General features: G+C 39.7%; 1 protein-coding gene across 1 annotated transcript in view; it reads left to right on the top strand.

Annotated features, from left to right (window-relative positions):
- The window catches only part of HMCN1 (hemicentin 1), a 457,974-nt gene that overhangs the window by 329,355 nt on the left and 104,326 nt on the right, over positions 1-24,293 (top strand). Inside the window, exons 76-87 of the mRNA XM_077452653.1 lie at positions 1,224-1,345; positions 2,000-2,164; positions 5,184-5,291; positions 5,802-5,936; positions 6,036-6,170; positions 6,786-7,055; positions 7,587-7,777; positions 11,158-11,371; positions 13,864-13,998; positions 14,108-14,298; positions 16,681-16,762; positions 22,829-23,098. Coding sequence (XP_077308779.1) covers positions 1,224-1,345; positions 2,000-2,164; positions 5,184-5,291; positions 5,802-5,936; positions 6,036-6,170; positions 6,786-7,055; positions 7,587-7,777; positions 11,158-11,371; positions 13,864-13,998; positions 14,108-14,298; positions 16,681-16,762; positions 22,829-23,098 — 2,018 coding nt within the window. The remainder of the gene's footprint in view (positions 1-1,223; positions 1,346-1,999; positions 2,165-5,183; positions 5,292-5,801; positions 5,937-6,035; positions 6,171-6,785; positions 7,056-7,586; positions 7,778-11,157; positions 11,372-13,863; positions 13,999-14,107; positions 14,299-16,680; positions 16,763-22,828; positions 23,099-24,293) is intronic.

The following is a 24,293-nucleotide window of genomic DNA, read 5'->3' as shown; positions in this document are numbered from 1 at the left end:
AAATCTTCCAGGGCTTAAGTGGTTAAAGTGGTAGTAAAGTATTATTTTTAACTTTTATGTAACAGTAAGCCCATAATGAGGCTTACCTGTGGCTGGGAATGACTTCAATCAGAAGGCTAGAGCACTCTAACCTGGAAGGAAGATGGGGTGAAAATGGAAGCCCTGTCAGCGATAACAGTGCACCGCTGCAGGGCTTCCTTCTAAGATAAGTATTGTATAATGTGCTAGTATGTAATGCGTACTAGCACATTATGACACTGCCATGCAGCGTTTCTTTTTTTTTTTTACAACCCCTTTAAGTATTGGTGGTTGTGTTGGTGCTTTCTAACTAGCTTCTTAGTAGAGAGTAGAGCATTTATGTTCTACATTAACAGTATTGGTCTAAATCTTGCTGGTCTCAGAGGAAAACCAATTTTTGCTTAGAGTTTTGATTTTGGAGTCATGAACACTGACCATAGCCAAAATAAGAGAAACCAACAGTTCTTGAACATATTTTTGTGACTTCATGGATGATTTTATTTTGTGGGTTTCTAATCCAAACAGCTTCCTCAGTTCTAATGAGTATTAGGTTCCTGGTGTTCCTAATGTCAGCTATCTATTTAACTGACCTGATGTATGCTGGGGGTCAATTACTTTAATATGATCCTATATTCTATTGAATATCTGTTAAAGCATTAAATTACATAAATAAAATAAGTGCTATTTGTTTATTTAAGTTCCTTTTTACCTAATATTACATTTTGCTCAGAAGCCTAAAAATATGTCTAAGCTGTAAAATAATAGAAGAAAGTCAGAATATACTTTTACAGGAAAATATCTGAGTAACTAGTTTCAAGGAATAATATTGCTGCGTATGCATTTTAAGCCACAGGCCTCACATCATCAAAAGCTAGGTAAAGCAAAGCTATGAATTAAATGCAATGCATATGAGCATATGATCTGGTGCTTTGATGTACATTCAGATTGATTTACTAAAATGTAAAGTTACTGTTCACTTTTCAAAGTGAATGTTGATAAAGAGGAATTCACATGTGTTCACCTTGCATACTCAGTCATGTGAGAAGAAATAAGTAAATAAATGTTGTTGTTTTTTTGCAGGTACTTACATTAAACACATTTTCTCATTTACTACTAATTATATTTTGATTATAGGATTTATTGTATATTATTTTAAAAATTGTATTATACTAGAAGCTAACATTTGTGTACTCCTATTTTTCTAGATTTCTTTCTTCAGGATCTCTCATAATCATTTCGACAGCTGTAGAAGACACAGGGATGTATGTGTGTTTTGCTTCAAATGATGCAGGCCATGATGAAATTGCAATTTATCTTTCAGTACTTGGTAAGGCCAAATGAACAACTTTGCTAAATTGTCTTTATTATACTGTATGTGTTATAAAACACTAATTACATAGCAAACGGCATCTTTCATTAAAAATGCATCTGTTCTGATAAGGTCTTGTCTTGCTGAAAAGGTCTTGTTGATCTGGAGACATACAAACACACTTTCAGTGACTCCTGACCCTGTGTCTTGGAATCTGCATAGTCAATGCAGTGTTATTGGGCCAGACATAATAATGTCAATTTATCAAATACAACAGGGGCATTATTCCTTTTAGAATTGGTAAATTTATTATTGTAGTTGATAAAATGATAATTTAGCTACAGTTACTTCAGCTGTTGCTCTGCAGTTGACTTTGTGTTGTCTTGCTTTGGCAAGATAGAGCATGTCTAAATAACATTAACAAGATCAGGGATATTGGGTGACATGTATTTAAAGCAGTGCAAACCAAAAAGTTTATTATTCCCATGGCAGGAATCATGTTGCTTTTTATTTAATAATTTGGATTAGAAAAGTGACAGGTATGGTCTGATAACTGTGATAGATTTTTAAAACATTCTTTTGCCTTATTATTGTTCAGTATTATACTACTACTATGATTATATCAATATGCAGATGTAAAACTCTTTAATTTGTCTTTGAATTATTCTTTAGTGCCACCTTCCATTGCTGATGAAGTAACAAATATATTTATTAATACATTTTCATCAACCATAATTCCTTGTACTACGTATGGTGTTCCACAGCCTGTAGTTCATTGGTTGAAGGATGGAATTCGCCTTCCAGCTGTTGGAGAAAGTTACAAGATATTGAGTTCTGGTAATTTTGTTTTGGGTTCTCTTCATAAAAAAACAGGTTATGAAGTAGCCTCTTTTTTTGCAAATAAGGTCACTATTCTGTTATTTACTATTTCCTATGTGAACTTCATAATGGGCTCCTTATTTGTATGTTCTGGCAAATAGGTTTGCTGACTGGGACAGGGAGTTGCAATAGTCAAGGTGAGAGATAACAAGGTAGTGAATGAGGAGCTTAGTGGTTTCATGTGTTAAAAAGGGGCGAATTTTAGAGTTGTTACAGAGGTGAATTCTACAAACTTTTGACAACGATTGGATTTGAGGCTGAAAGGACAAGTCAGAGTATAGGATTACACCTAATACCCTGGTGTGAGGGGAGGGACTGATGGTTGCATTGTTGATTTTGATAGAAAAGTCATGGAGGAGGGCACGGGAGGGGGGAGATATTAATAGCTCAGTTTTAGATTTATTTTAAGGAAGTGGTGCGACATCCATGCCGATATGTCAGTTAGTAAGTTAGTAATGCGAGAGGAGACTGAAGGAGTGAGATGAGGAGTAGACAGATAGATTTGGGAGTCATTGGCATATAAGTGGTATTGGAAGCCGTGGGTGGTTATCAAGTGAACAAGGGAGGAGTTGTAGATAGAGAGGAGAAGGGGTCTAAGAACAGAGCCTTGGGGGATCCGCACAAAAGGGGCAATGGAGAGGAGGAGGCAGAGCTGTAGGTAACACTGAAAGAGCGCTGTGATAGGTAGGCAGAGAACAAGGAGGCCAAGGGGATGGAGTTTATTGAGAAGGAATGGGTGGTCAACAGTATCAAAGGCCACAGAGAGGTCAAGTAGTAGGAGTATGGAGTAGTGGCTGTTGGTTTTAGCAGTTAGTAGATCGTTAGTGAGTTTTAGTAAGGCAGTTTCTGTGGAGTGCTGCGAGCAAAAGCCAGATTGTAAGGGGTCAAGGAAGTTATTTTCACTGAGGTAGGAGCTAAGATGGTTGTAGACTAAGCATTCTACAAGTTTGGAGGTGATTGAGAACAGTGAGATGGGTCTTAAGTTGTTCAGGCTGGTGGGGTCCAGTGAGGGCTTTTTAAGTATGGGAAGGTGCCACTAGAGAGGGAGAGATTGACGATGTGAGAGAGGAAGCATAGGATAGAAGAATAAGGTGACCGTAGTAGTTGTGAGGGAACAGGATCCAAGGGACAATTGGTTAGGTGGGCATCTGAGAAAAGTTTTTTAACCTCTTCAGTAGTAGCCAGTTCAAATGAGAGTGTTGAATGTGCTGTTAGGCAAGGTATGTTGGGTGGGGAAGATGTACACCCAGTAGAGGTGTCCTCACAAATTGCACCAATTTTGTCTTTAAAGGGATTGGCAATCTCTTGGGCAGTTAGTGAGTTAGTGGATGGAGGGGGTGGGGGACGAAGCAGAGAGTTAAAGGTTAAGAAGAGCTGACAGAGACTGGATGACAAGGTATTAATAAGTGAGACAAAGTAGGCTTGTTTGGCAGCAAGGAGTCAGGAATTGTATTTTAGAAGGGCAGATTTATATAGGGATAAGTCCTGCAGGCATTTGGTTTTACACTACAGTCGTTCAAGAGTACAGCAATGTCTCTTGAGATTTCTAGTGTTGTCAGTTTGCCAGGGTTGTAACGGTCATGGCCTGATTCTGCATGTGGTTAGAGGAGCAAGTGCATCTAGTAATGATGAGAGTGAACTGTTGTAGACAGAGGTGGCCAGGGCAGAATAGGGGAGAGATTATGTCATATAGGTGGTCAGTAGCAGAATAGAGAAGAAAAGGCTTAAAGTGGCGAAGGTTCTTACAAGTAATCGTTTGCTGTTTGGAGGATGGGTGGTTGGAGGCAAGGATACAGGGAAACTGATGGCGTACAGGTACATCCAGTTGAAATTGCCGTCATGCCATCGCGCGCGCGCCACCTGTGACGCTCGCGTGTGCTGGTCGGGACCCCCGGTCTTGATCGCGCTGGGATACCCGCAATCGCCTCCTCGGAAGCTGAATGGGGAGATGCCGATGTAAACAGCATATCCCCGTTCTGCCTAGCAACAAGTGACACTAATCTCTGCTCCCTGTGATTGGAGCAGAGATCAGTGTTCACTAACACACAGCCCAGCCCCCCACAGTTAGTAACACGCCCCTAGGACACACTTAACCCCTACACTGCCATCCCCTGGTTAACCCCTTCACTGCCAGTGTCATTTACACAGGAATCAGTGCATATTTATAGCACTGATTGCTGTATAAATGACAATGGTCCCAAAAATGTGTCAAAAATGTCCGATGTGTCCGCCATAATGTTGCAGTCACAATAAAAATCGCTGATCGTCGCCCTTACTAGTAAAAAAAAAATTATTAATAAAAATGCCATAAAACTATCCCTTATTTTGTAAACGCTATAAATTTTGCGCAAACTAATCAATAATTGCTTATTGTGATTTTTTTTACCAAAAATATGTAGAAGAATACATAACGGCCTAAAATGAGGAAAATTTTTTTTTTTATATATTTTTGGGGGATATTTATCATAGCAAAAAGTAAAAAATAATGCGTTTTTTTCAAAATTGACGCTCTTTTTTGGTTTATAGCGCAAAAAATAAAAACCGCAGATGTGATCAAATAACACCAAAAGAAAGCTCTATTTGTGGCAAAAAAAGGACGTCAATTTTGTTTGGGAGCCACGTCGCATGACCACGCAATTGTCAGTTAAACTGACGCAGTGCCAAATCACAAAAAGTGGTCTGGTCTTAAGCCAGCAAAATGGTCCGGTCTGAAAGTGGTTAATGTGTACATGTAGCTATATATGGCATTTAATGACATATTTACTTTCAAAAATTGACAACATATATTATGATCATCTTTGGTAAATGACACCAAAATGTTTGATGTTTTAAAACTGAAAAGGAAACAAATATGCTCATATTTTACTAGTTTATGTATTTAGTTTCTGAGTAGCTAAGGTCCAGAATGATTAAGTGTGAAATAAATATTCCAACAATTATTCAGACACTCAATTTAAATTCTGTAATTACATTTTAGGAAGTATTGAAATACCACGTACAGACTTAACCCATACTGGAAGATACACTTGCAAGGCAGTAAATGAAGTTGGCTCTGCTGAGATTCATATAAATCTCTATGTTCAAGGTTGGTAATTATATTATTGCTGTTAACCCATAATAATTTCTAACCACGCCATAAAATGTATATAGTGCGAATTTATTATTAAATATTTTGTAGGGCAGTATGCAGATGCTTAGTTTACACTCCAGAGTTGTGTAGGAATAAGTAGCTGGCCTACTGTGCTGTTTAATTTTCAATTACAAAGAAACTTTGTGAAAAATAAGATTGCATTAGAAAATGGATTTTGGAAGAATCATGGGCTCATTGTAGCTAACATGTAAAACGTATCTTTCAGTTCTGTATTTCTCTCCTTAGAATTACCCAACTGAGGCAGAGGTACACTTTTTTATATATACAAAAACAACCTCAAGCCAGAGGAAGACTTGCTTGTAGTGGTTGCAAGATAGCACTCAGTGATGTACATATCCAGAAAATAAATTGCTGATAATGTTGCGTGTGACCACCTTTGAACACTCACATACTGTATATTTGGATGCACCTAACCCTTTTTTTCCATTATGTTTCCTGAATTAGAGGTTCCTGTTATACACAGTCAAGGTGATTACTTTGAAGCCACAGTAAACAATTCCATCACACTTTCATGTGAAGCACTTGGGACACCTTCACCCACTATCACATGGCAAAAGGAAGGTGTTGGTATCAAAACAGGTGACACGTGCATCTCCATATAAATAGTTTTATGTTTTATGATTTTTTTTTACTATCGCTGTTTCAATTTTATGTGAATTTGTTTTCTATTTTTGATAGGGGGTCATTTTACTATGTTTTCTAATGGCAACCTTAATATTGCATATGTTACACAAGAAGATGGTGGTACTTATACTTGCATTGCCCAAAATCCAGCTGGAACAGCACTGGGGAAGATAAAACTTAAAGTTCTTGGTAAGGTGCTTTTAAAATATTACAGTAGCAGTAGTGAGTATATCTTGTAGGAAATAACAAGGATTTAATTCTATAAAATGTTACTTTGCAGCATTTTAAATAATTTCTAGAAGACTGTTGTAGTATATTATTTCAGATGTTAGCCACGTGAAGTTTGAGTAGGTGGCAGGTGTATCACGACTTCTTCAGTTACAAAGGCATTGTATGCCAGTTGTTAGAGCTATTTTTTTATGCTGAGAATGGAACATTGACTTATATAATTATTAAACAATTGCCACCCTGTATGTTAAGCACTAGAATAATCAATTTTTTTGTTTTTTAATAGCCTTCTATTATTAATATGAACCTCAATGGGGGTCGTGTAGCATATTATACACTGGAATAAGCTCTTTTTTTCAGTTCTTATACTGTAATGAGCCAGTCAGACTAGGCCATGTTTCTAAAATGTTAAAGGTTCCTCAAGCTTTCCAGTAACAATAAGAAACGAATAACTATAATTATTTCTGCACACAGTAAAATTTTATTACAACAGATCATTAGATTCTGAATATTACTTTCTTCTATTTACTAGCCCTTTCATGTAGTTAAAATGTTGATTTGTTTTTGTTTTATTAGAGCCACCATTAATAAAACCACATAAGAAAGAATATACAGTTGTAGTGGATGAACCTGTCACAATGATCTGTGAGGCCTTTGGCATCCCAATGCCAGAGATTGCTTGGCATAAAAATGGAGCACCTCTTGCCAAATCAGGTGTACAGAGAATAATCGGCACTGGAGCCCTTCAAATAGGATATGCGCAGCCTGATGATGCAGGTCTGTACACATGTACAGCAGAAAATGCAGTGGGATCCATGAGCTCCAGTATGAATCTATCGGTTTTAGGTAGGTATGCTTAAATGAGGATATTAGTTATGGCCTAAAACCAGAGTGGACCAACATTTTGTGTAGACTGCATAGCTGTATAAGAGCCCTCTGGAAAATACAGGCCCATCAATACATAGTGAACAAGTGTTTGCACTTGAGCAGTAGCTGCTCTTTGGTTACTGTGTCCATCACTGGTCTAAAAGACTATGTTTTTAATTAATAATCTGTTGTACAAATAATCTTTCAAAACTTTAAAACTTAATGTCCTATTCTAAATCTTCTTTTATTTTAAACTTTACATACAATAAATAAAACAATCGGGTTCCATCCAGAACTTTACAGTATGTCAAAGTGTTACTGTGTTTGAATCAAATGAGCATGTATTATAGCATATCATGAATGTGGATTTTTATCCCAAAAGAATACACTAAGAGGCTTTGACAATTTACTTGTATTTTGTGGTTCAATAATTTTAATTGCATAATTCTATGTTCATGTATATTTCCAGATTATTTATATATTTCGTTCTTGTATTTTTCCTGTTCTTAGTTCCTCCTCAGATTCTAAAAAAAATGAAAGAATTATTTGTGATACAACATTTTCCAGTTACTATTCCTTGTAAGACATATGGAATTCCTACTCCAGCAATAGCTTGGACAAAGAACAATGTCCCAATAGCAGATAACAGTGAAAAATATGCTGTGACTAAATCTGGGGATTTAATTTTGCATCAAGCAGAGGTAATAGTATTTCCATTTAATCTTTTTGCAGCATTTAAACAAGTATCAAATGCTTTATTCAAACACTATAGGGCATATTTATTGAAATATATATTCTTATTCTATCCTATATTCATTTCCAATACTATGACTATAAGCAAGGCAAAAAGCTCACTTTATAACATGATTCCCTATGAAGATTTCATATTTTGTCAGTTTTTATTCCATCTGTAATCTTTGTGGGAGAAGTTCACCTTACTTCCCGTCTCTGTAATCCCTGGACAGGAAATGGGGGGATAACAAGGGGAATTTAAGTATTGTCAGAAGTTCTAACCTTTTCTCATTCTATTTACTATATTAATTTTTCTTGTCCTGACAGGAAGTGAGGTTAAGCCTCTCCAATAGGGAAGAAGACAGAGGGGTGGGGCTGATAGTGTGTGGGAGGTCAGTCAAAGCTGTTGCTGTCACTGTTTGGATTTGGTTCAATATTTCAACATTTCCTTGTTCATGGTTAATTCCTCGATGAAAGGGGTCTATAATTCTGCAAATGGGAGAACCCTATCTAGCAATTCCATGTCCTCCTAAATCTTCCCTGTTGATGTTGTGAAGATATTGTTAAATCTTCCTGTGATGGGAGTCACTTGTGCGGGGGAGGGGGGTGTAACCCAGTTTACCCTAGAGAAGTCAGTGAACTCCTGGTTCATCTCCTTAGGCCCCTGTTATGTGTAAGTCAACCTGTGTCTATTAGGGGCACAAAGTGACCAAGAAAGTGATGGACAATTACGTAAAGAAGGCTGAGAGTGTGGTTTGGATTACTTCAAATGAGACAGAAATATTTATCATCAATATCCCTTAAGAAATCTATGGGCCCTGGGTTTTAAGAGAACATTATTCTTTGGGATTGTCTCCTGCTATAGTCTGTTTATTAAAGTGTTATGTGTTATTCTGTTCAGTATGCCTCTCCCATTGTTAATGGTGCTAATTAGGACCTATTGTCTCTGTCTGCTAGCACACTATTGTGGAATGTACTTTGTTGTGACCTTGGAGTTGGGAAGTCTGACCTGGAGATCTCAGATTAATTACAACATTGTCTGGGTGGATAGTTGTTTAACTAACTTAATGTTTATAGTATAGATTGGTTGTTCCTTAATTATGTTAATTATATTCCTGTATACAATATCCTTTGCATACGATAATATAATCAGGCTCACCTGACCTGGTCTGCTATGTAACTTCTAAGAATTAGAGCACCCCTAGTGGTGGACTTTTTAGGCACGTACAACAAGTATCAAGTATATAAAGTACAAAGAAAAATGTATTGAAAAATAGTATTGTAAGAAAAACTTATAAAAAAACAAGGAATGCGCAAACACACTAATAATCTGTATACACACTAATTGCTTAGAACCCCCTATGCGTTTCGGAGAGTCTGAGTCTCCTTCTTCAGGGGTAGGTATAGAGCATAAGCCCCTGTACACACGGTCGGAGATTTCCACAACCAAATCCGTCGGATTTTGTCCATCAGATTTAGTCTGACGGATTGTGTCCGAAACTGTTGCATACACACGGTTGGACTAAATTGTCGAAAAATCCGATCTTTCAGAACATGATGACGTAATTTCGTTACGATGGGACTAGATTCAGGCTAGTAGCCAATAGCTTTGATGTAGGAATTTGATCTGAGCATGCGTGGCACTTGGTCCGATCAAAATTCTCTACACATGATCGGATTACGTCCGACCGGCCCAGTTGGTCGGGAAATATTTCCAACATGTTGGAAAATTGGGTCCGACGGAGATTCGGACGGAATCAGTCCGATGCATACCACACACAGTCGGATTATCTGACGACACGGTCCGATAAGACGCATTCCGATGGATTCTCCGACCGTGTGTACGCGGCATAAGACAGGTCTATCGAAAAGAGATAGAATACATATTAGGAAAATTCAAAACATACATACATACATTATATGCATGCTAATATTTTCGTATACACTTACATATTCAAAATCGTGTATTAAATAAACATTCCATGAAACTTGTAGTTAAAAACAAGACGAGAAGACAGGATGGATATAGCCGATGGTTATTTTCCCCTTGGGGAACTCTTAATTTAGTCGCCCCAACAGGAAGGGCCGAAAAAGCCGTAGGATGTTGATAAGAGACCAACCCCCTAGTACAGGTTGGCAAATGGAAAGAACCCCAGGAAAACACTGGGGCAAAGCAGTCGGTCCTGTAGAGGATGAAAAAAGTGTTTTAATCTCATCAAGAAAAAAAGATTTTTTTTCCCCATGCGATTTTAAACATCAAAAAAAAATGTCATAAAACTTCTGTATGAGTTTTCAAATAAACAGTTCCAGTTTTGCATCTAAGATAGTCTTGTATAGTGTCTTGGTTGTAATACACAGCTATAATATCTGGTTCCTATGTCCGGGCTGGAGGAAGCGGTATATTGACGGAAGCACTCAAGTGGGTTGCTGGACGGTTCCGTCACACTTCCATCGTTTTTATCTAATTGATTTTGGAAAATCGTAAGTCTACTGATAGGGGTAGCTCTTGTTTCCACAGGGAATACAAATGGCAGCATTTAGCACATGTATCCTTAGGGACCTTTTTGTATTTATTACTAGGCACACTATTCAAATACTACCATTATTGTAATGGGCATTCTCCGAGATTGATATCAGTCATTTTTACGATTAGTTCTTTCACATGAAACCAAAGGAGTTTCAAACTTGGACATTCCCAGAAAATTGCATATCCTCAAATCCAGAGCTGCACCAGATTTTTCACTCTCCAGTTTTAGTAAATCAACTCCATAACATCCAAAAAGTGTTATAAAGTGATCACTGTGATCATATCACAGCAAAGAATTTCAATGTTTCTGAGCCACATACCTGATGGAGAGGTCCTGCGTGGGGCCCAAAATGTTGCAATTCTTTGCTGTGATGGGATCAATTTAATAAACTTTTTAGACACTAATTGAAGATCCATATTGATATAGGATATATAACCAGACTCTTAAAATCTGATAGCTATAGCAGAATAATGGCAATGTAAAAAATATCCTATATTTGTTGGGAAGCAAAAGACACATTCAGATCCCTTTCCCGTATATGAATGTAACGTGAGGCTACAATCTTTTGTAGGTGAAGTGAAATGGGAATATCTAAAACAAATATATAAAATGACCTCATCTAGGATAAGGATTTTTGTATGAATGAAGGCAATCCCCAGCTGCTTTGTTTACAAACAGAAGTAATTGGCTAGGAGCTGCCATTTAATTGAAATAATGTTCAGAATAAAATTAAAATAATAATGGTTACATATAATGGATTGGAACTATACAATCTAAATGCAAAGGTATACTTATAGTGTAATTGTTTTTCCTTTATGCAGCATCATGATATGGGTAATTACACCTGTACTGCCAGTAATATTGTTGGGAAGGATTCTCACACAATTAGTATCACTATCCAGTATGGTCCATTCTTTACAGAACTGCCTTCAGATGTATCATTGAATAAAGGAGAAAAACTGAGATTAACATGTAAAGCATCAGGAAACCCTCGCCCTCAGATAAAGTGGACATTTAAGCCTAAATCAACACCCGGTAAGTAAAACTAACAGGAGCTGTGATCAAAACATTTTACACAATCTTGCCCGTTGGTTTTGCCCAATGTTCCACAATTATTAAAAATAATTTAATTAAGTGATAGCTTAAAACATAAATCTGTCTTTGCTGTATCTGTGCTGACTAGCTAGCAGCCAGAATTGGGAGGAGTGGTAATTGCATCAAAATTTCAGTTTAATTTATTTGACCTTTTTAATAAATGATTGTAAATCATAAGTATGGCAAATGGTAAAAAGTAGAAAAAAAAGTTGCTGTTTTGATTTTAATGCACAAAACGTTGTGTGATGACATATGAGAAAAATCGTGGAGACCACCATTTATAACAATGCTAATTGCCTATCTGTGTATGGCTTTAATACATCTGAGCTATTGAATATTTGCAATAGAGGGGAAATCTTACAATGGGGCACTAGTTCTGGTGACCTGGGGCCCCCCAAGGAATTCCTTTAATTTGCAGGGATTTCCTCTCACTTCCTGTTTGGATATGGGACAGAAAGTGAAGGTAAATCTCCACCATGAGATCCGGATGGCGAAAAATAATCTGAAAGGGGTCATAACCCTCCCTTACTCAACAACAAGTTTTGCCTATTGTTCTACTCTAAGCCCTTGTACACACGGTCGGTCATTCCGACGGAAAATGTCCGATCGGACCGTGTTGTCAGATAATCCAACCGTGTGTGGGCTCCATCGGACTGTTTCCATCGGAATATACGACCGACAAAGTTTTAGAGCTGAGCTATAAAATTTTCCGACAACATGATCCGATTGGACTTTGTCCGATCGTTTGTAGAGAATTCCGATCGGACAAAGTGCCACGCATGCTCAGATCAAATTCCTAGACCAAAGCTATTGGCTACTAGCCTGAACATAGTCCTGTTGTAATGAAATAACATCATCACGTTACGAACGATCGGATTTTCCGACAACTTTGTCCGACCGTGTGTATGCAACACCAGTTTCGGACAAAATCCGCCGGAATGTCCGACCGTGTGTACAAGGGCTTAGAAAGTGTTGATGCAAGAAAACTATTGTGACAACCAGGCAACTAGTATGTAAATTACATTGTTAAAATTCACTTTTTTGTTGTTTCATGTTAATGTATATAAAGTTTATGTAAGCATAATTTATGTAGTTATGTTTTAGTAGTCTTGAGATTTAGCACATTAACAAGGTTAACAATCCCTAATGCGGTTTATTTATTACATTTTTTATTTATACATCTGTGTATAGATATAAAAAAATATTACAAATACACTTTTTTTTATAAATGATCCCATTCCCTCTGTTCTCAGCTGCATAAGTGCTGGGGGGGGGGGGGGGGGGGGAAGCAGCAGCACACTGAGCTTCCCAGTGAAAGGCTGTGCAGGGGAGGCATGTCAGGACAAGTCTGATCATTGGAGGAGAGCAGGCTGAGTTCCCAGCATAGCAGTAGAACTGACCGGTGTGTCCTCCTGCTTAGTGTGGTCAGTTTTTAATAGGAAAGCAGAAGGACTGGCAGGAACACCAGGACTTTCACACAAAGGAAGCAATACAAAAAGAACAGTATATATTTTCATACAAGTACATGGTACAGAAGGCATATATCAGGAATATGAAATACTGGGGTAACAAAAACATCAAGTAATTTAGGCCCTCTGTCTCTTTAATTTGTTTCCCTTTTTATTTTGTTTTGTCTCCTTTATTCACTGTAAGTAAAGTTGTATTTAATTTTCAAAAAGGTTTTTTTTCCACACTTGTGCAACAAGGTTTTGAGGATATTGCAATATAACATGATACAGGTAAACCTTATTCCATATTCCGTTTCTTTTCTTAGACATTGTCATCATAGTCTAGACCAGGGGTAAGCAATGTGGGGCCCTCCAACTGTTGTGGAACTACATTTCCCTTGAGGCATTGCCAGGCTGGCAGTTACAATTACTCCCAGGGACATGCTGGGTCCCAGGTTGCCTACTCCGGTCTTGACTCTATCACCTTAAGGGCCCTTTAACAAAAGCTTTTCAGATCAGGTTCATCTGTCAGTTTTTTAGGTGGAGCTGATCAGAAACTCCATGCGTATCTATGGACGGATGGATGAACACGGACTTGTGTCCATTTACACTCGCCTACCTCTAGGTCCGGGAAAAAACCCAGAACAAGACTACATCCTTTTCTGTTTTTCTGAACCTAAATGTAATGGATCAGAAGTAGCCTAATGTACTGTAAATGGACAGCAGAGTCCATTTACATCCAGTCCCCTATAGAGCTATAACATGTCGCCCCATGTCTGCCAGACATAAACTGATTAGGCACATCCATTAGGCTTCGCTCACAGATCCGCTGCTGATTGGAGCAGACAGCCTTCTGTGTGAAAGAGCTCTAGAGGTAATGGCCTATCTGTCTCTATGTTTCAAAACTGTATAGTGTGTAGACTTAAAATCAAAGAGATATTGTATAGTATGTGATGATTTCTTCTACTATGATTTAACCCACAGTGCAGACTGGGCAATCTAAATATCTGAATGATTTTGTAATTGAGAGGGTTTCAAAAGAAGATACTGGCACCTATACTTGCATAGCAGAAAATATTGTTGCATCAATTAATACTACAGTGAAAGTCTTTGTAAAAGGTAGGTATTGAGTAAAATAAAGCACTCTTGAATTACACATTTGATAAATATTCACATGACATAAGTTTCTGTACATTTACTAAGTATTTTTTTCTTCTTTTTCCATCAGAGCCTCCTGTTCTTGTCGGGTTCCACCACACCAATGAGACTGCAGCACTAGGAGGCAGCATTATCCTAAATTGTATTGTACAAGGGAATCCTATACCTAAAATTCAGTGGAATAAGAAAGAAAATGAAATCCTTTTGAATAGGCGATTTAAACAGTTTAATAATGGCTCTCTTGCAATTTACAACACAACAGTAAGTCATCTTGACGCTAATCTAACCACACCTTCATAACTATCCTTCTACAAGAATATTATTTACTAGAAGACAGAGCATGACCCATGGTGTATATTCCCGGTCTATAGGTAGTTGGAGACTATAAGGTATACTGCAACACTAGGCACCCAATCTTCAGTCTTTAAGATAATAGTAGATCTAGGTTTTTAATATTTCTTCAAATGATTTAATTTTACTTTTATATTTGTTGATTTTTTCACCTTTATTTTTCAGTCTTTGTGAAAGGTTTCTAGGGCTAAAAAATATTCTTTCATATTACAGTCCACTTTCAACTGGCTCTAACTTTATTAGGCTTCCTTGTTGGCTGATGCTAAGGTCACTAACCTGGTAGCTTAAAGAGGGAGTCCGCTCGGCTCTCGGCTGCTGCTGCCTCCATTCTTGGTGAGGGAATCAGGAAGTAAAGCATGGTGGCTTCACTTCCCGGTTCCCTACTGCGCATGCCTGAGCCGCACAGCGCAATGGGAATGGTCCGCGCTGTCTGCTGGGACACACACAGGACAGGAAGAAGCATATGCCCAGAAGTGGGTGCAAATACCTGTCTTAGACAGGTATCTGCACCCCCCTGAAAGGTGCCAAATGTGACACCGGAGGGGAGGAGAGTTCCGAAAAGCAGAGGTTCAATTTTTGTGTGAACCTCCGCTTTAACCAATAAGTCATTCTATTTAACCATGTATTACAACTTAGAGCTTATCACTTCCTAGATTACCTTTAAGCCTTAGTTCTAAGTTGTATTTTCTTGCCCCTGCCTGTCCTAATTCCCTTTTCCATACCCTGGCTGCCTCAGCCAAAACACCTTTTTAATGGAAAGATTTTGTACAAGGCTTTGAATGACTGGTCTGGCATGTAGCAGGCCTCCTTCATTTTGAACTTCTCCACAAATGTTGAGGCTTATACAGGCCATGCTTTTTACTCCCTGTAAATCATATTTATTTGACATCAGTTTGGGAACATTTCTTCCATCTTTGGTTTAATGCCTTCTTTTTATCAGTTATATTGTCTGCCTAGGGCTGGCCATACACAATGCACACTTCTTTCCAGCAACCATGGGTTCCCCATTTACGCAGATAATGTTGACAGGGGAATCAGCAATTGTCTTCTCCCGACAGGGAGGTGGGCGGGGGAAGCCATCCCCGCCAGGAGAAGACAGTGATTATTGCTAGCGGCTATAGCAGCCACTATGGATAATCGCAAGGAAATCCAGAAGGCTGATTGTACCCCCCAAATTGATCGATAGATTAACTTAAAGATTTGAATCTCGGCTGGTTAAAACTCTTGCCCCCTTTAATGTTGCTACTGTTATTATTAATAATCACTGGTCTGCTTTGTTTCATTTACATTCTTGATTCCAGGTTTTAAGCTACATTTACACTGATCACCTGCATTTGGTTTATTTAAATTGAGAAGAAATCATCTGAAAAGTATAAACAAACTTTGTGCTTTCTAAATTAGATTCTCCTACATTTAAATGTACTTGCATTTACATGTGTTTACACTCATTTACATGTGTTTTCTCTAATCCTAGCTAAAATGAATGCATCTAAATGTAGGTAAATATAAACTATGATGCTTTAGGGTTCTCTTGCTTTTGGTTTGCTATAGACACATGAGCTAGAATCTAGTGCAGGAATATATCCCTTAGGGAAGGAGCAATCATTCTTAAGCCTCATACACACGATTGGACTTCCATTGGACATTTCCATGGATTTTTGTCCGAATGGGCATTCGCTGTGAACTTATTCTGCATACACACAGCAGAACATTTTCAGGCAACTTTCACCAAATCATGTGGTTTTTCAGCTCCACCCTTTGGGCAACTTCTGCTATTGCTGTCTGATGTTTAGTATTGGATCTGAGCATGCGTGTTTGTACTTTGGACTTTAGTCTGGTGGACTTGTGTGCACACGGTCGGACATTTGCTGTCGAAAAGTTTGAGAGCATGCACAGCGAACCTTTGTCCATTGAAAAAGCAACAACAATTGTCCGATGAAGCATACAGACAGTCGGATTGTCCGATAAAACACGTCCGTTGGATCGTTGTTATTGAAAAGTCCGATCGTGTGTATGGGCCTTTAGTGTTCAGCCTCCTATAGGTAGTGCATACAGTATGTCTCAACATGTCTTCCTAAGAACTTGACAGGAAAATGAAGATACAGCAGTGGGCAAAAAATCTTCTTCCAGCATTTCTAACATGTATGAATCTATTACTTATACTTCTTTTTTTTCCCATGGAGTACTGTTACGGTTTTCTTTCCATTTTTCACTTATATTTGTTTTCTTACCTTATTAAAGTATGTAATATGCATGCCACTACTATTTTCAATAACTGTTTCTCTTATACAGAATGAAGATATTGGTGATTATATATGTATAGCTACAAATGATGCTGGAACACTGGGACACACAGTAACACTGTCCCTGCAAAGTAAGTTATATTACCATAGAACTAGCTGAGTTATAAGTTGCCTTAATAATCTGTAAAATAAAACAGAAAACATTGTGTTAGTTGAGATGAATTGTGCTGAAGATTTTGTTCTATAATAGTCAAGTGGAGGCAGGGATCAATTCTCCACCAAGTGATGTCATCAACCCAATGCAGCAGAGGGAACATGTTACAACCTGCTGCATTACCCATATGAATACATGGAGAATTTAGCTTAACAAAGCTGCTGTTCTGCTGCATATCTGAGGATGGTCCATGACAACTCACTAGATCTCATGAGATTTCTACAATACATACATAGAGATACATCTTTGTACTTGTATAATCTCACAACATTTCAATTCTACAAGCATAGAGATCATAGAGATGTGTGTACTTGTACTCATTACCAAGGTGTCACACAAGAAACATTTAATGATGGGTGAAAACAAAGAGCTCTCTCAAGACCTTTACAACCTTATTTTTGCAAAACATACTGATACATTGGTTACAGAAGGATTTCTAAACTTCTGAATGTTCCAGTGAGCACTGTTGAGGCCATAATCCTGGAAGTGGAAAGAACATGATTTCCCCATAAAGCAGCCACAATCAGGTGCTTCTCGCAAGATTTCTGACAGGGGGTGAAAAGAATTATCAAAAGAGTTGTCCAGGGGCCAAGGACCTGGATTGGGGCAGGGGTGGATACAGAGTTTAGTCTCGGGAGGGGCACTGCCAGAAAATAAGGTGTTGCTTACAGAACTGAATTTAATGTATCATGCAGTGTGCAGTGTACAGAGGTCAGTAGTATGTAGGGCAGTGTACAGAGATCAGTAGTATGTAGGGCAGTGTACAGAGGTCAATTGTTTGTAGGGCAGTGTGCAGTGGTCAGTAGTATGTAGGGCAGTGTACAGAGGTCAGTAATATGTAGGGCAGCATACAGAGGTCAGTAGGATGTAGAGCAGTGTACAGAGGTCAGTAGGATGTAGGGCAGTGTACAGAGGTCAGTAGGATGTAGAGCAGTGTACAGAGGTCAGTAGGATGTAGAGCAGTGTACAGAGGTCAGTAGTATGTAGGTCAGTGTACAGAGGTCAGCAGTATATAGGGCAGTGTACAGAAGTTGGTAGTAAGTAGGGCAGTGTACATAGGTCAGTGGTATGTAGGGCAGTGTACAGTGGTCAGTAGGATGTAGGGCAGTGCACAGATGTCAGTAGTATGTAGGGCAGTATACAGAGATCAGCAATATATAGGGCAGTGCACAGAGGTTACTAGTATGTAGGGCAGTGTACAGAGGTCAACAGTTTATAGGGCAGTGTACAGAGGTCAGTAGGATGTAGAGCAGTGTACAGAGGTCAGTAGTATGTAGGACAGTGTACAGAGGCAGTAGGATGTAGGGCAGTGTACAGGGGTCAGTAGTATGTAGGGTAGTGTACAGTGGTCAGTAGTATGTAGGGTAGTGTACAGTGGTCGGTAGGATGTAGGGCAGTGCACAGAGGTCAGTAGGATGTAGGGCTTTTTAAAGGGAACAGTAGGGCAGAGAACAAGGATTCAGCAGGGCAGAGGACAGGAGTTGCCAGGTCAGAAGATAGGGGGTAAGTAGGAAGGAGAACAGGGGGCAAGAGAACAATGTACAGGGGTCAGTAGGATGAAGTGCAGTGTACAGAGGTCATTAAAATGTAAGACAGTGCACAGGGATCAGTGGAGCAAAGGACTAGGTGTCACGGGGGGTCAGAATGGCATACACTGGGGGGGAGGGGTGGGAAGGGCACACACCAGGGGGCAGGGAGAGCGCACACCAAGGGGTTGAGAAAGCACACACCCAGGGGCTGGGAGAGTAAACACCAGGGGAGGTTCAGGAGGGCACACACTGGGGGTGTCAGGAGGGCACACCTTGGGGAGGTCAGGAGGGCACAATACGGAGTCAGGAGGGCACACACCAGGAAGGTCAGGAGAGCACACATTGGGGAGGTCAGGAGGGCACACACCAGGGAGGTCAAGAGGGCACATCCCAGGGGGGTCAGGAAGGCACACCCCGAGGAGGTCAGGAGGGCATACACTGGGGGAGGGGTTGGGAGAGCACACACTGGGGGGAGGGGGTTGGAAGGGCACACATTGGGGAAGTCAGGAAGGCACACACTAGGGGAAGGTCAGGAGGCACACACTGAGGGTCGGAAGGGCACACACCGGGGGAATCAGGAGGGCACACACTGGGGGGGTCGGAAGGACACACATTGGGGGGTCAGGAGGGCATACACTGGGGGTATTGGAAGGGAACACATAAGGGGGAAGTGACAATGCTTTAATGATCCCAATTTCTCACTGTGCTACATGAAAAGCTAACAGCCTTTGTCAGCTAACAGCACCTCTATGCTAAGCTGTAGTAACTCAGCAGACTAAGCATTGAGGTGCCTGTAAACTAACCCACGATGTACTGCTAGCTGAGCTTACCTCCAGGAAGTTCATAGTCACTTGTTTCCCTCTGCTCAGCTGCTCACACCTCCCTCTTCCAGGCGGGTGTGATCTTGGAGTTCAGGCACATCCCCATCCCTCCCACTCAAGCAGCAGAAGCCAGGAAGCTCCCGCCTACTTAAGCAGCACCCTGCAAGAGAGAGACTGGAAAACTGCTAGGGGAGGTACAGAGGGCAGAGAGTCCAGTCCCAATGTGTCTGGGAAGTAATTCCTAATGCTGTAAGAATAGCTGTGAGTTGTCCCATTGCCCCAGGGCACGCTCAGCTTCGGAGTCTGTAATATTTTCTTGGGGGGAGCAATTGCCCCAGTGCCCCCCCTGGATCCACTGCTGGATTGGAGAGAGCTTCAGAAAGACTGGAATTATCAGGTACAGTTGTTTCCAAGAAAACAATACGTAATGCACTCAACCGCCATGGCCTGTATGCATGCTCAGCATGCAAGACTCCATTGCTGAAGAAAAAGCATGTTGAAGCTCATTTAAAGTTTGCTGCACAACATTTAGACAACCTGTAAAATACTGGGAGAATATAGTCTGGTCAGATGAGACCAAACTTTTAGCTCTTTGGATGCCATAATATACACCATGTTTAGAGGTCAAATGGCACTGCACATCACCCCAAAAACACCATACCAAGGTGGGAACATCATGGCACGGGGCTGTTTTTCAGCATACGGTACTGGCAAACTTAATTTCATTGAAAAATGTACCAAGACCATTCTTGATAAAATCTGCTGCCATCTACTAGGCTGATGAAGATGAAACAAGGGTGGACATTTCAACAAGACAATGATTCCAAACACAAAGCCAAGAAAACTCTCAATTGGTTTCAAAGAAAGAATATAAAGCTTTTAGAATGGCCCGGCCAATCACCTGACTTGAATCCAATTGAAAATCTATGGAAAAGAACTAATGATCAGAGTTCATAGAAGAGGCCCATGGAATCTTCAAGAAGACTGTGTGGAAGAATGGGTCAAAATCACACCTAAGGAATGCGTAAAACTAGTTTCTCTATACAGGGGGCATTTTGAAGCTCTCATTACCAACAAAGGATTTTGTACGTAGTATTAAATACATTTCAGTTTGTTTGTTCTTTACTTTTTACCTGTGCAATTCCATTGTATTACACATACCTTAATTTCTGACCTTATTTGTTTTGGTTTCCTTGTATGTATATATTGCATGGGTTGTTAATGACAAGTCGTAAACATTTAATGTGAATAGCACCTTTACAAATATATTTATCCAGAAAAAAGGTGACTTGTTCAATACTTATTTTCCTTGCTGTCTGTGTATATATATATATATATATATATATATATATATATATATATATATATATATATATATATATAATTTTCAGTATCTCACAAAAGTGAGTACACCCTTCATATTTTTGTTAATATTTTATTCTATCTTTTCACGTGGCAACAATGAAGAAATTACACTTTGCTACAATGTAAAGTAGTGAGTGTACAGCTTGTATAACAGTGTAAATTTGCTGTCCCCTCAAAATAACTCAACACACAGCCATTAAACGGCTGGCAACAAAAGTGAGTTCATCCCTAAAGAAAATGTCCAAATTGGACCCAATTAGCCATTTTCCTTCCCCGGTGTCATGTGAACTCATTAGTGTTACAAGGTCTCAGGTGTGAATTGGGAGCAGGTGTGTTAAATTTGGTGTTATCACTCTCATTCTCTCATACTGGTCACTGGAAGTTCAACATGGCATCTCATGGCAAACAACTGATGACCTAGGCTATTAGACCCTGAAATTGAGCTACAGCATGGTGGCCAAGACCATACAGAGGTTTACCAGGACAGGTTCCACTTAGAACAGGCCTCGTCATGGTCGACCAAAGAAGTTGAGTGAACATGCTTTATGTCATATCCAGAGGTTGCCTTTGGGAAATAGACGTATGAGTGCTGCAAACATTGCTGCATAGGTTAAAGGGGTGGGGGGTCAGCCTGGCTGTGCTCAGACCATATGCCACATGCTGCATCAAATTGGTCTGCATGGCTGTCACCCCAGAAGGAAGCCTCTTCTAAAGATGATGCACAAGAAAGGCCGCAAACAGTTTGCTGAAGACAAGCAGCAGATTAAAGACATGGATTACTGGAACCATGTCCTGTGGTGTGGTGAGACCAAGATAAACCTTTTTGGTTCAGCTGGTGCCAAGCATATGGGGTGGCAACCAGATGAGGAGTACAAAGACAAGAGAACTATCAGTCAAGCGGCAGTGTTATGATCTGTGGCTGCACCAGCACCAGCTACCAGCACTGGGGAGCTACAGTTCACTGAGGGAACCATGAATGCCAACATCTACTGTGACATACTGAAGCAGAGCATGATCCTCTCGCTTTGGAAACTGGGCCACAGGGCAGTATTACAACATGATAACGACCCCAAACATACCTCAAAGATAACCACTGCCTTGCTAAAGAAGCTGAGGGCAAAGGTGATGGCCTGGCCAAGCATGTCTCCAGACCTAAACCCTATTGAGCATCTGTGGGGCATCCTCAAACAAAAAGGGGAGGAGCGCAAGGTCTCTAACATCCACCAGCTCCGTGATGTCGTCATGGAGGAGGGGAAGAGGACTCCAGTGGCAACATGTGAAGCTCTGGTGAACTCCATGCACAAGAGGGTTAAGGCAGTGCTGGAAAATAAAATATTGACACTTTGGGCCCAATTTAGACAGTTTCACTTAGGAGTGTACTCACTTTTTTTTGTCAGCGGATTAGACATTAATGGCTGTGTGTTGAGTTAATTTGAGGGGACAGCAAATTTACACTGTTATAGAAGCTGTACACTCACTACATTACATTGTAGCAAAGTGTAATTTCTTCAGTGTTGTCACATGAAAAGATAGAATAAAATATTTACAAAAATGGGAGGGGTGTACTCACTTTTGTGAGATACTGTATATATGAACCCTCAACATTTTTTTAAAAACTAAGCAGAGCCCTAAATACTGTATATATTATTTTTAGGAGTAATCTAACTGATAACAAATGACTTTCTCAAACTGCCAATATTATGCCAAAAGCAAAGCAGAAAATGACTTTCTATTTATAAGCTGTTTGGCATAACTTGGGAAGACTCAATCCAAAAAATGCTTATTACATAGTTCACTCACTAAGTCCAAAAACAATCCAATACAGGGATCATCCAGCAAATAGATCCGGAAGGTAGGTTATTTCTGGAGAATTTTCTACTGTTTCCATATTGAGCTTATTAATGTAGCCACTCTTTGGATTGAGGCTTCTCAAGCTATGAAAACTGACATATGAATAGGCAGTCGTAAAGGCAAAATCCTCCATTAGGGACTCTCCAAGATGGGATCTCAATTCATTGTTGTCTCTTCTTATTTTGTCCTGCATTTCTAGGAAAGGAAGTGAAGGGAAATCTCTTCAGTGAGATGGAGATAATAGAAAATATCCTGATAGTGTTGGCTTTATATGCACCTAAAAAATATAAATGGTTAATAAAAATCAAGGACATGCTTTTTCCTAAACTAATTATGATAACAGTGTTCTGAGTGTCTGTCAGATCTGCAGTCACTCACCAGTGTATAACTCTAAATCTTTATTTGATTACTTTACAGAACCTCCCATTATAAAGATTCCTCCAGTTGACATGACAGTTAATGCTGGTACATCTGTGGTTTTGAATTGTCAAGCAGAAGCAGAACCAGTGCCTGACATTTTCTGGTCTCGTCTTACTCATCCTATTTCTGGGGATAGCCGTTTCTCAATATTGCCAAATAAATCTCTGCATATAGTTGCTGTTCGTAAAGAAGATACGTCAGTGTATGAATGCAGGGCTACAAATGTCATGGGATCAACTGTGGCTAAGTCTTCTTTCATTGTTCAAGGTAATTACTACACTATCTGAGAATTAAATAGCACAAGTAATATATAACACACATGTGCCAGAATTATACCAGCCTAATGCCGCGATGAGAGCTTTTCATCAGAAAATGCGACCGTGTGTATGCTCCATTGGAATTTAGCTGTTTGAATTTCTGCCAACCAAAAATTGATAGCATGTTCTAAATTTCCTGATGAAAAAAGTTTCTATCGGAAATTCCGATCGTGTGTATGCAATTCCGACACGCCAAAAATCACGCATGCTCAGATTCAACTACAAGACAGAAGCTATTGGCTACTGGCTATTTAACTTCCTTTTTCTAGTCCCGTCATACGTGTTGTACGTCACCGCGTTATAAACGATTGGAATTTGGTGTGACCGTGTGTAGGCAAGACAGCTTGAGCCGAATTCCGTCGGAATTCCGTCGGGAAAACCATCAGAGCTTTTTCCGATGAGAATTCCGATCGTGTGTATGTGGCATTATATTTACAAAAAATGTGAACTGTGCTCAGAATATTAGGTGTTACTTAGATCACCTGAATGTGTTATTTAGATAATCACAACACGATCAATACAAATACACATTTGAATATGAAGCACTCCAACCAATTGCATGTGCAAAAAATACAAATTTCTAAATTGTACTATGACCATAAAAAACAAACAGTGCTTACAAAGAGTGTCCACAATATCCACATTCAGAGCGGGTTCACACAGGGGCGACCTGGGATCCGACTTCAAGTCGCCCCAAGTCGTGCAGTTGAGAAAATCAATGGAAGTGAATGGAGCCGTCTTAATGTACACTACAGAAGTCACTCCCACTTCAGAAAAGCTTCCTGTATGGCAGGGATCCTCAAACTACGGCCCTCCAGCTGTTGTGAAACTACACATCCCATGAGGCATTGTAAAACTCTGACATTCACAGACATGACTAGGCATGATGGGAATTGTAGTTCCTGAACAACTGGAGGGCCGTAGTTTGAAGACCCCTGCTGTATGGCTTCAATCCCACTTCTGGGTGACTTGTACCCATTGATTTCAATGGAAGTTGCCTCCAAGTCGGATCCCCTATCTTAACTGAAGCAACTTTTCAGGAAGCAAAAATAGTTTTCTAGGCAAACCCCTCGCTCCCACAGAGCTGATTATTATGTGATTGGCCACTGGCAAAGTCCCCTGTCCTGGAGGAAACTTCAAGTTGC

The sequence above is a fragment of the Lithobates pipiens genome, unplaced genomic scaffold (assembly GCF_037356315.1).
Source record: "Lithobates pipiens isolate NorthernLeopardFrog02 unplaced genomic scaffold, aLitPip1_a1.2 Scaffold_23, whole genome shotgun sequence".
Classification (NCBI taxonomy): domain Eukaryota; kingdom Metazoa; phylum Chordata; class Amphibia; order Anura; family Ranidae; genus Lithobates; species Lithobates pipiens.
Note: the sequence above shows the minus strand (reverse complement) of the source record. Positions and strands in the feature narration are given on the sequence as shown.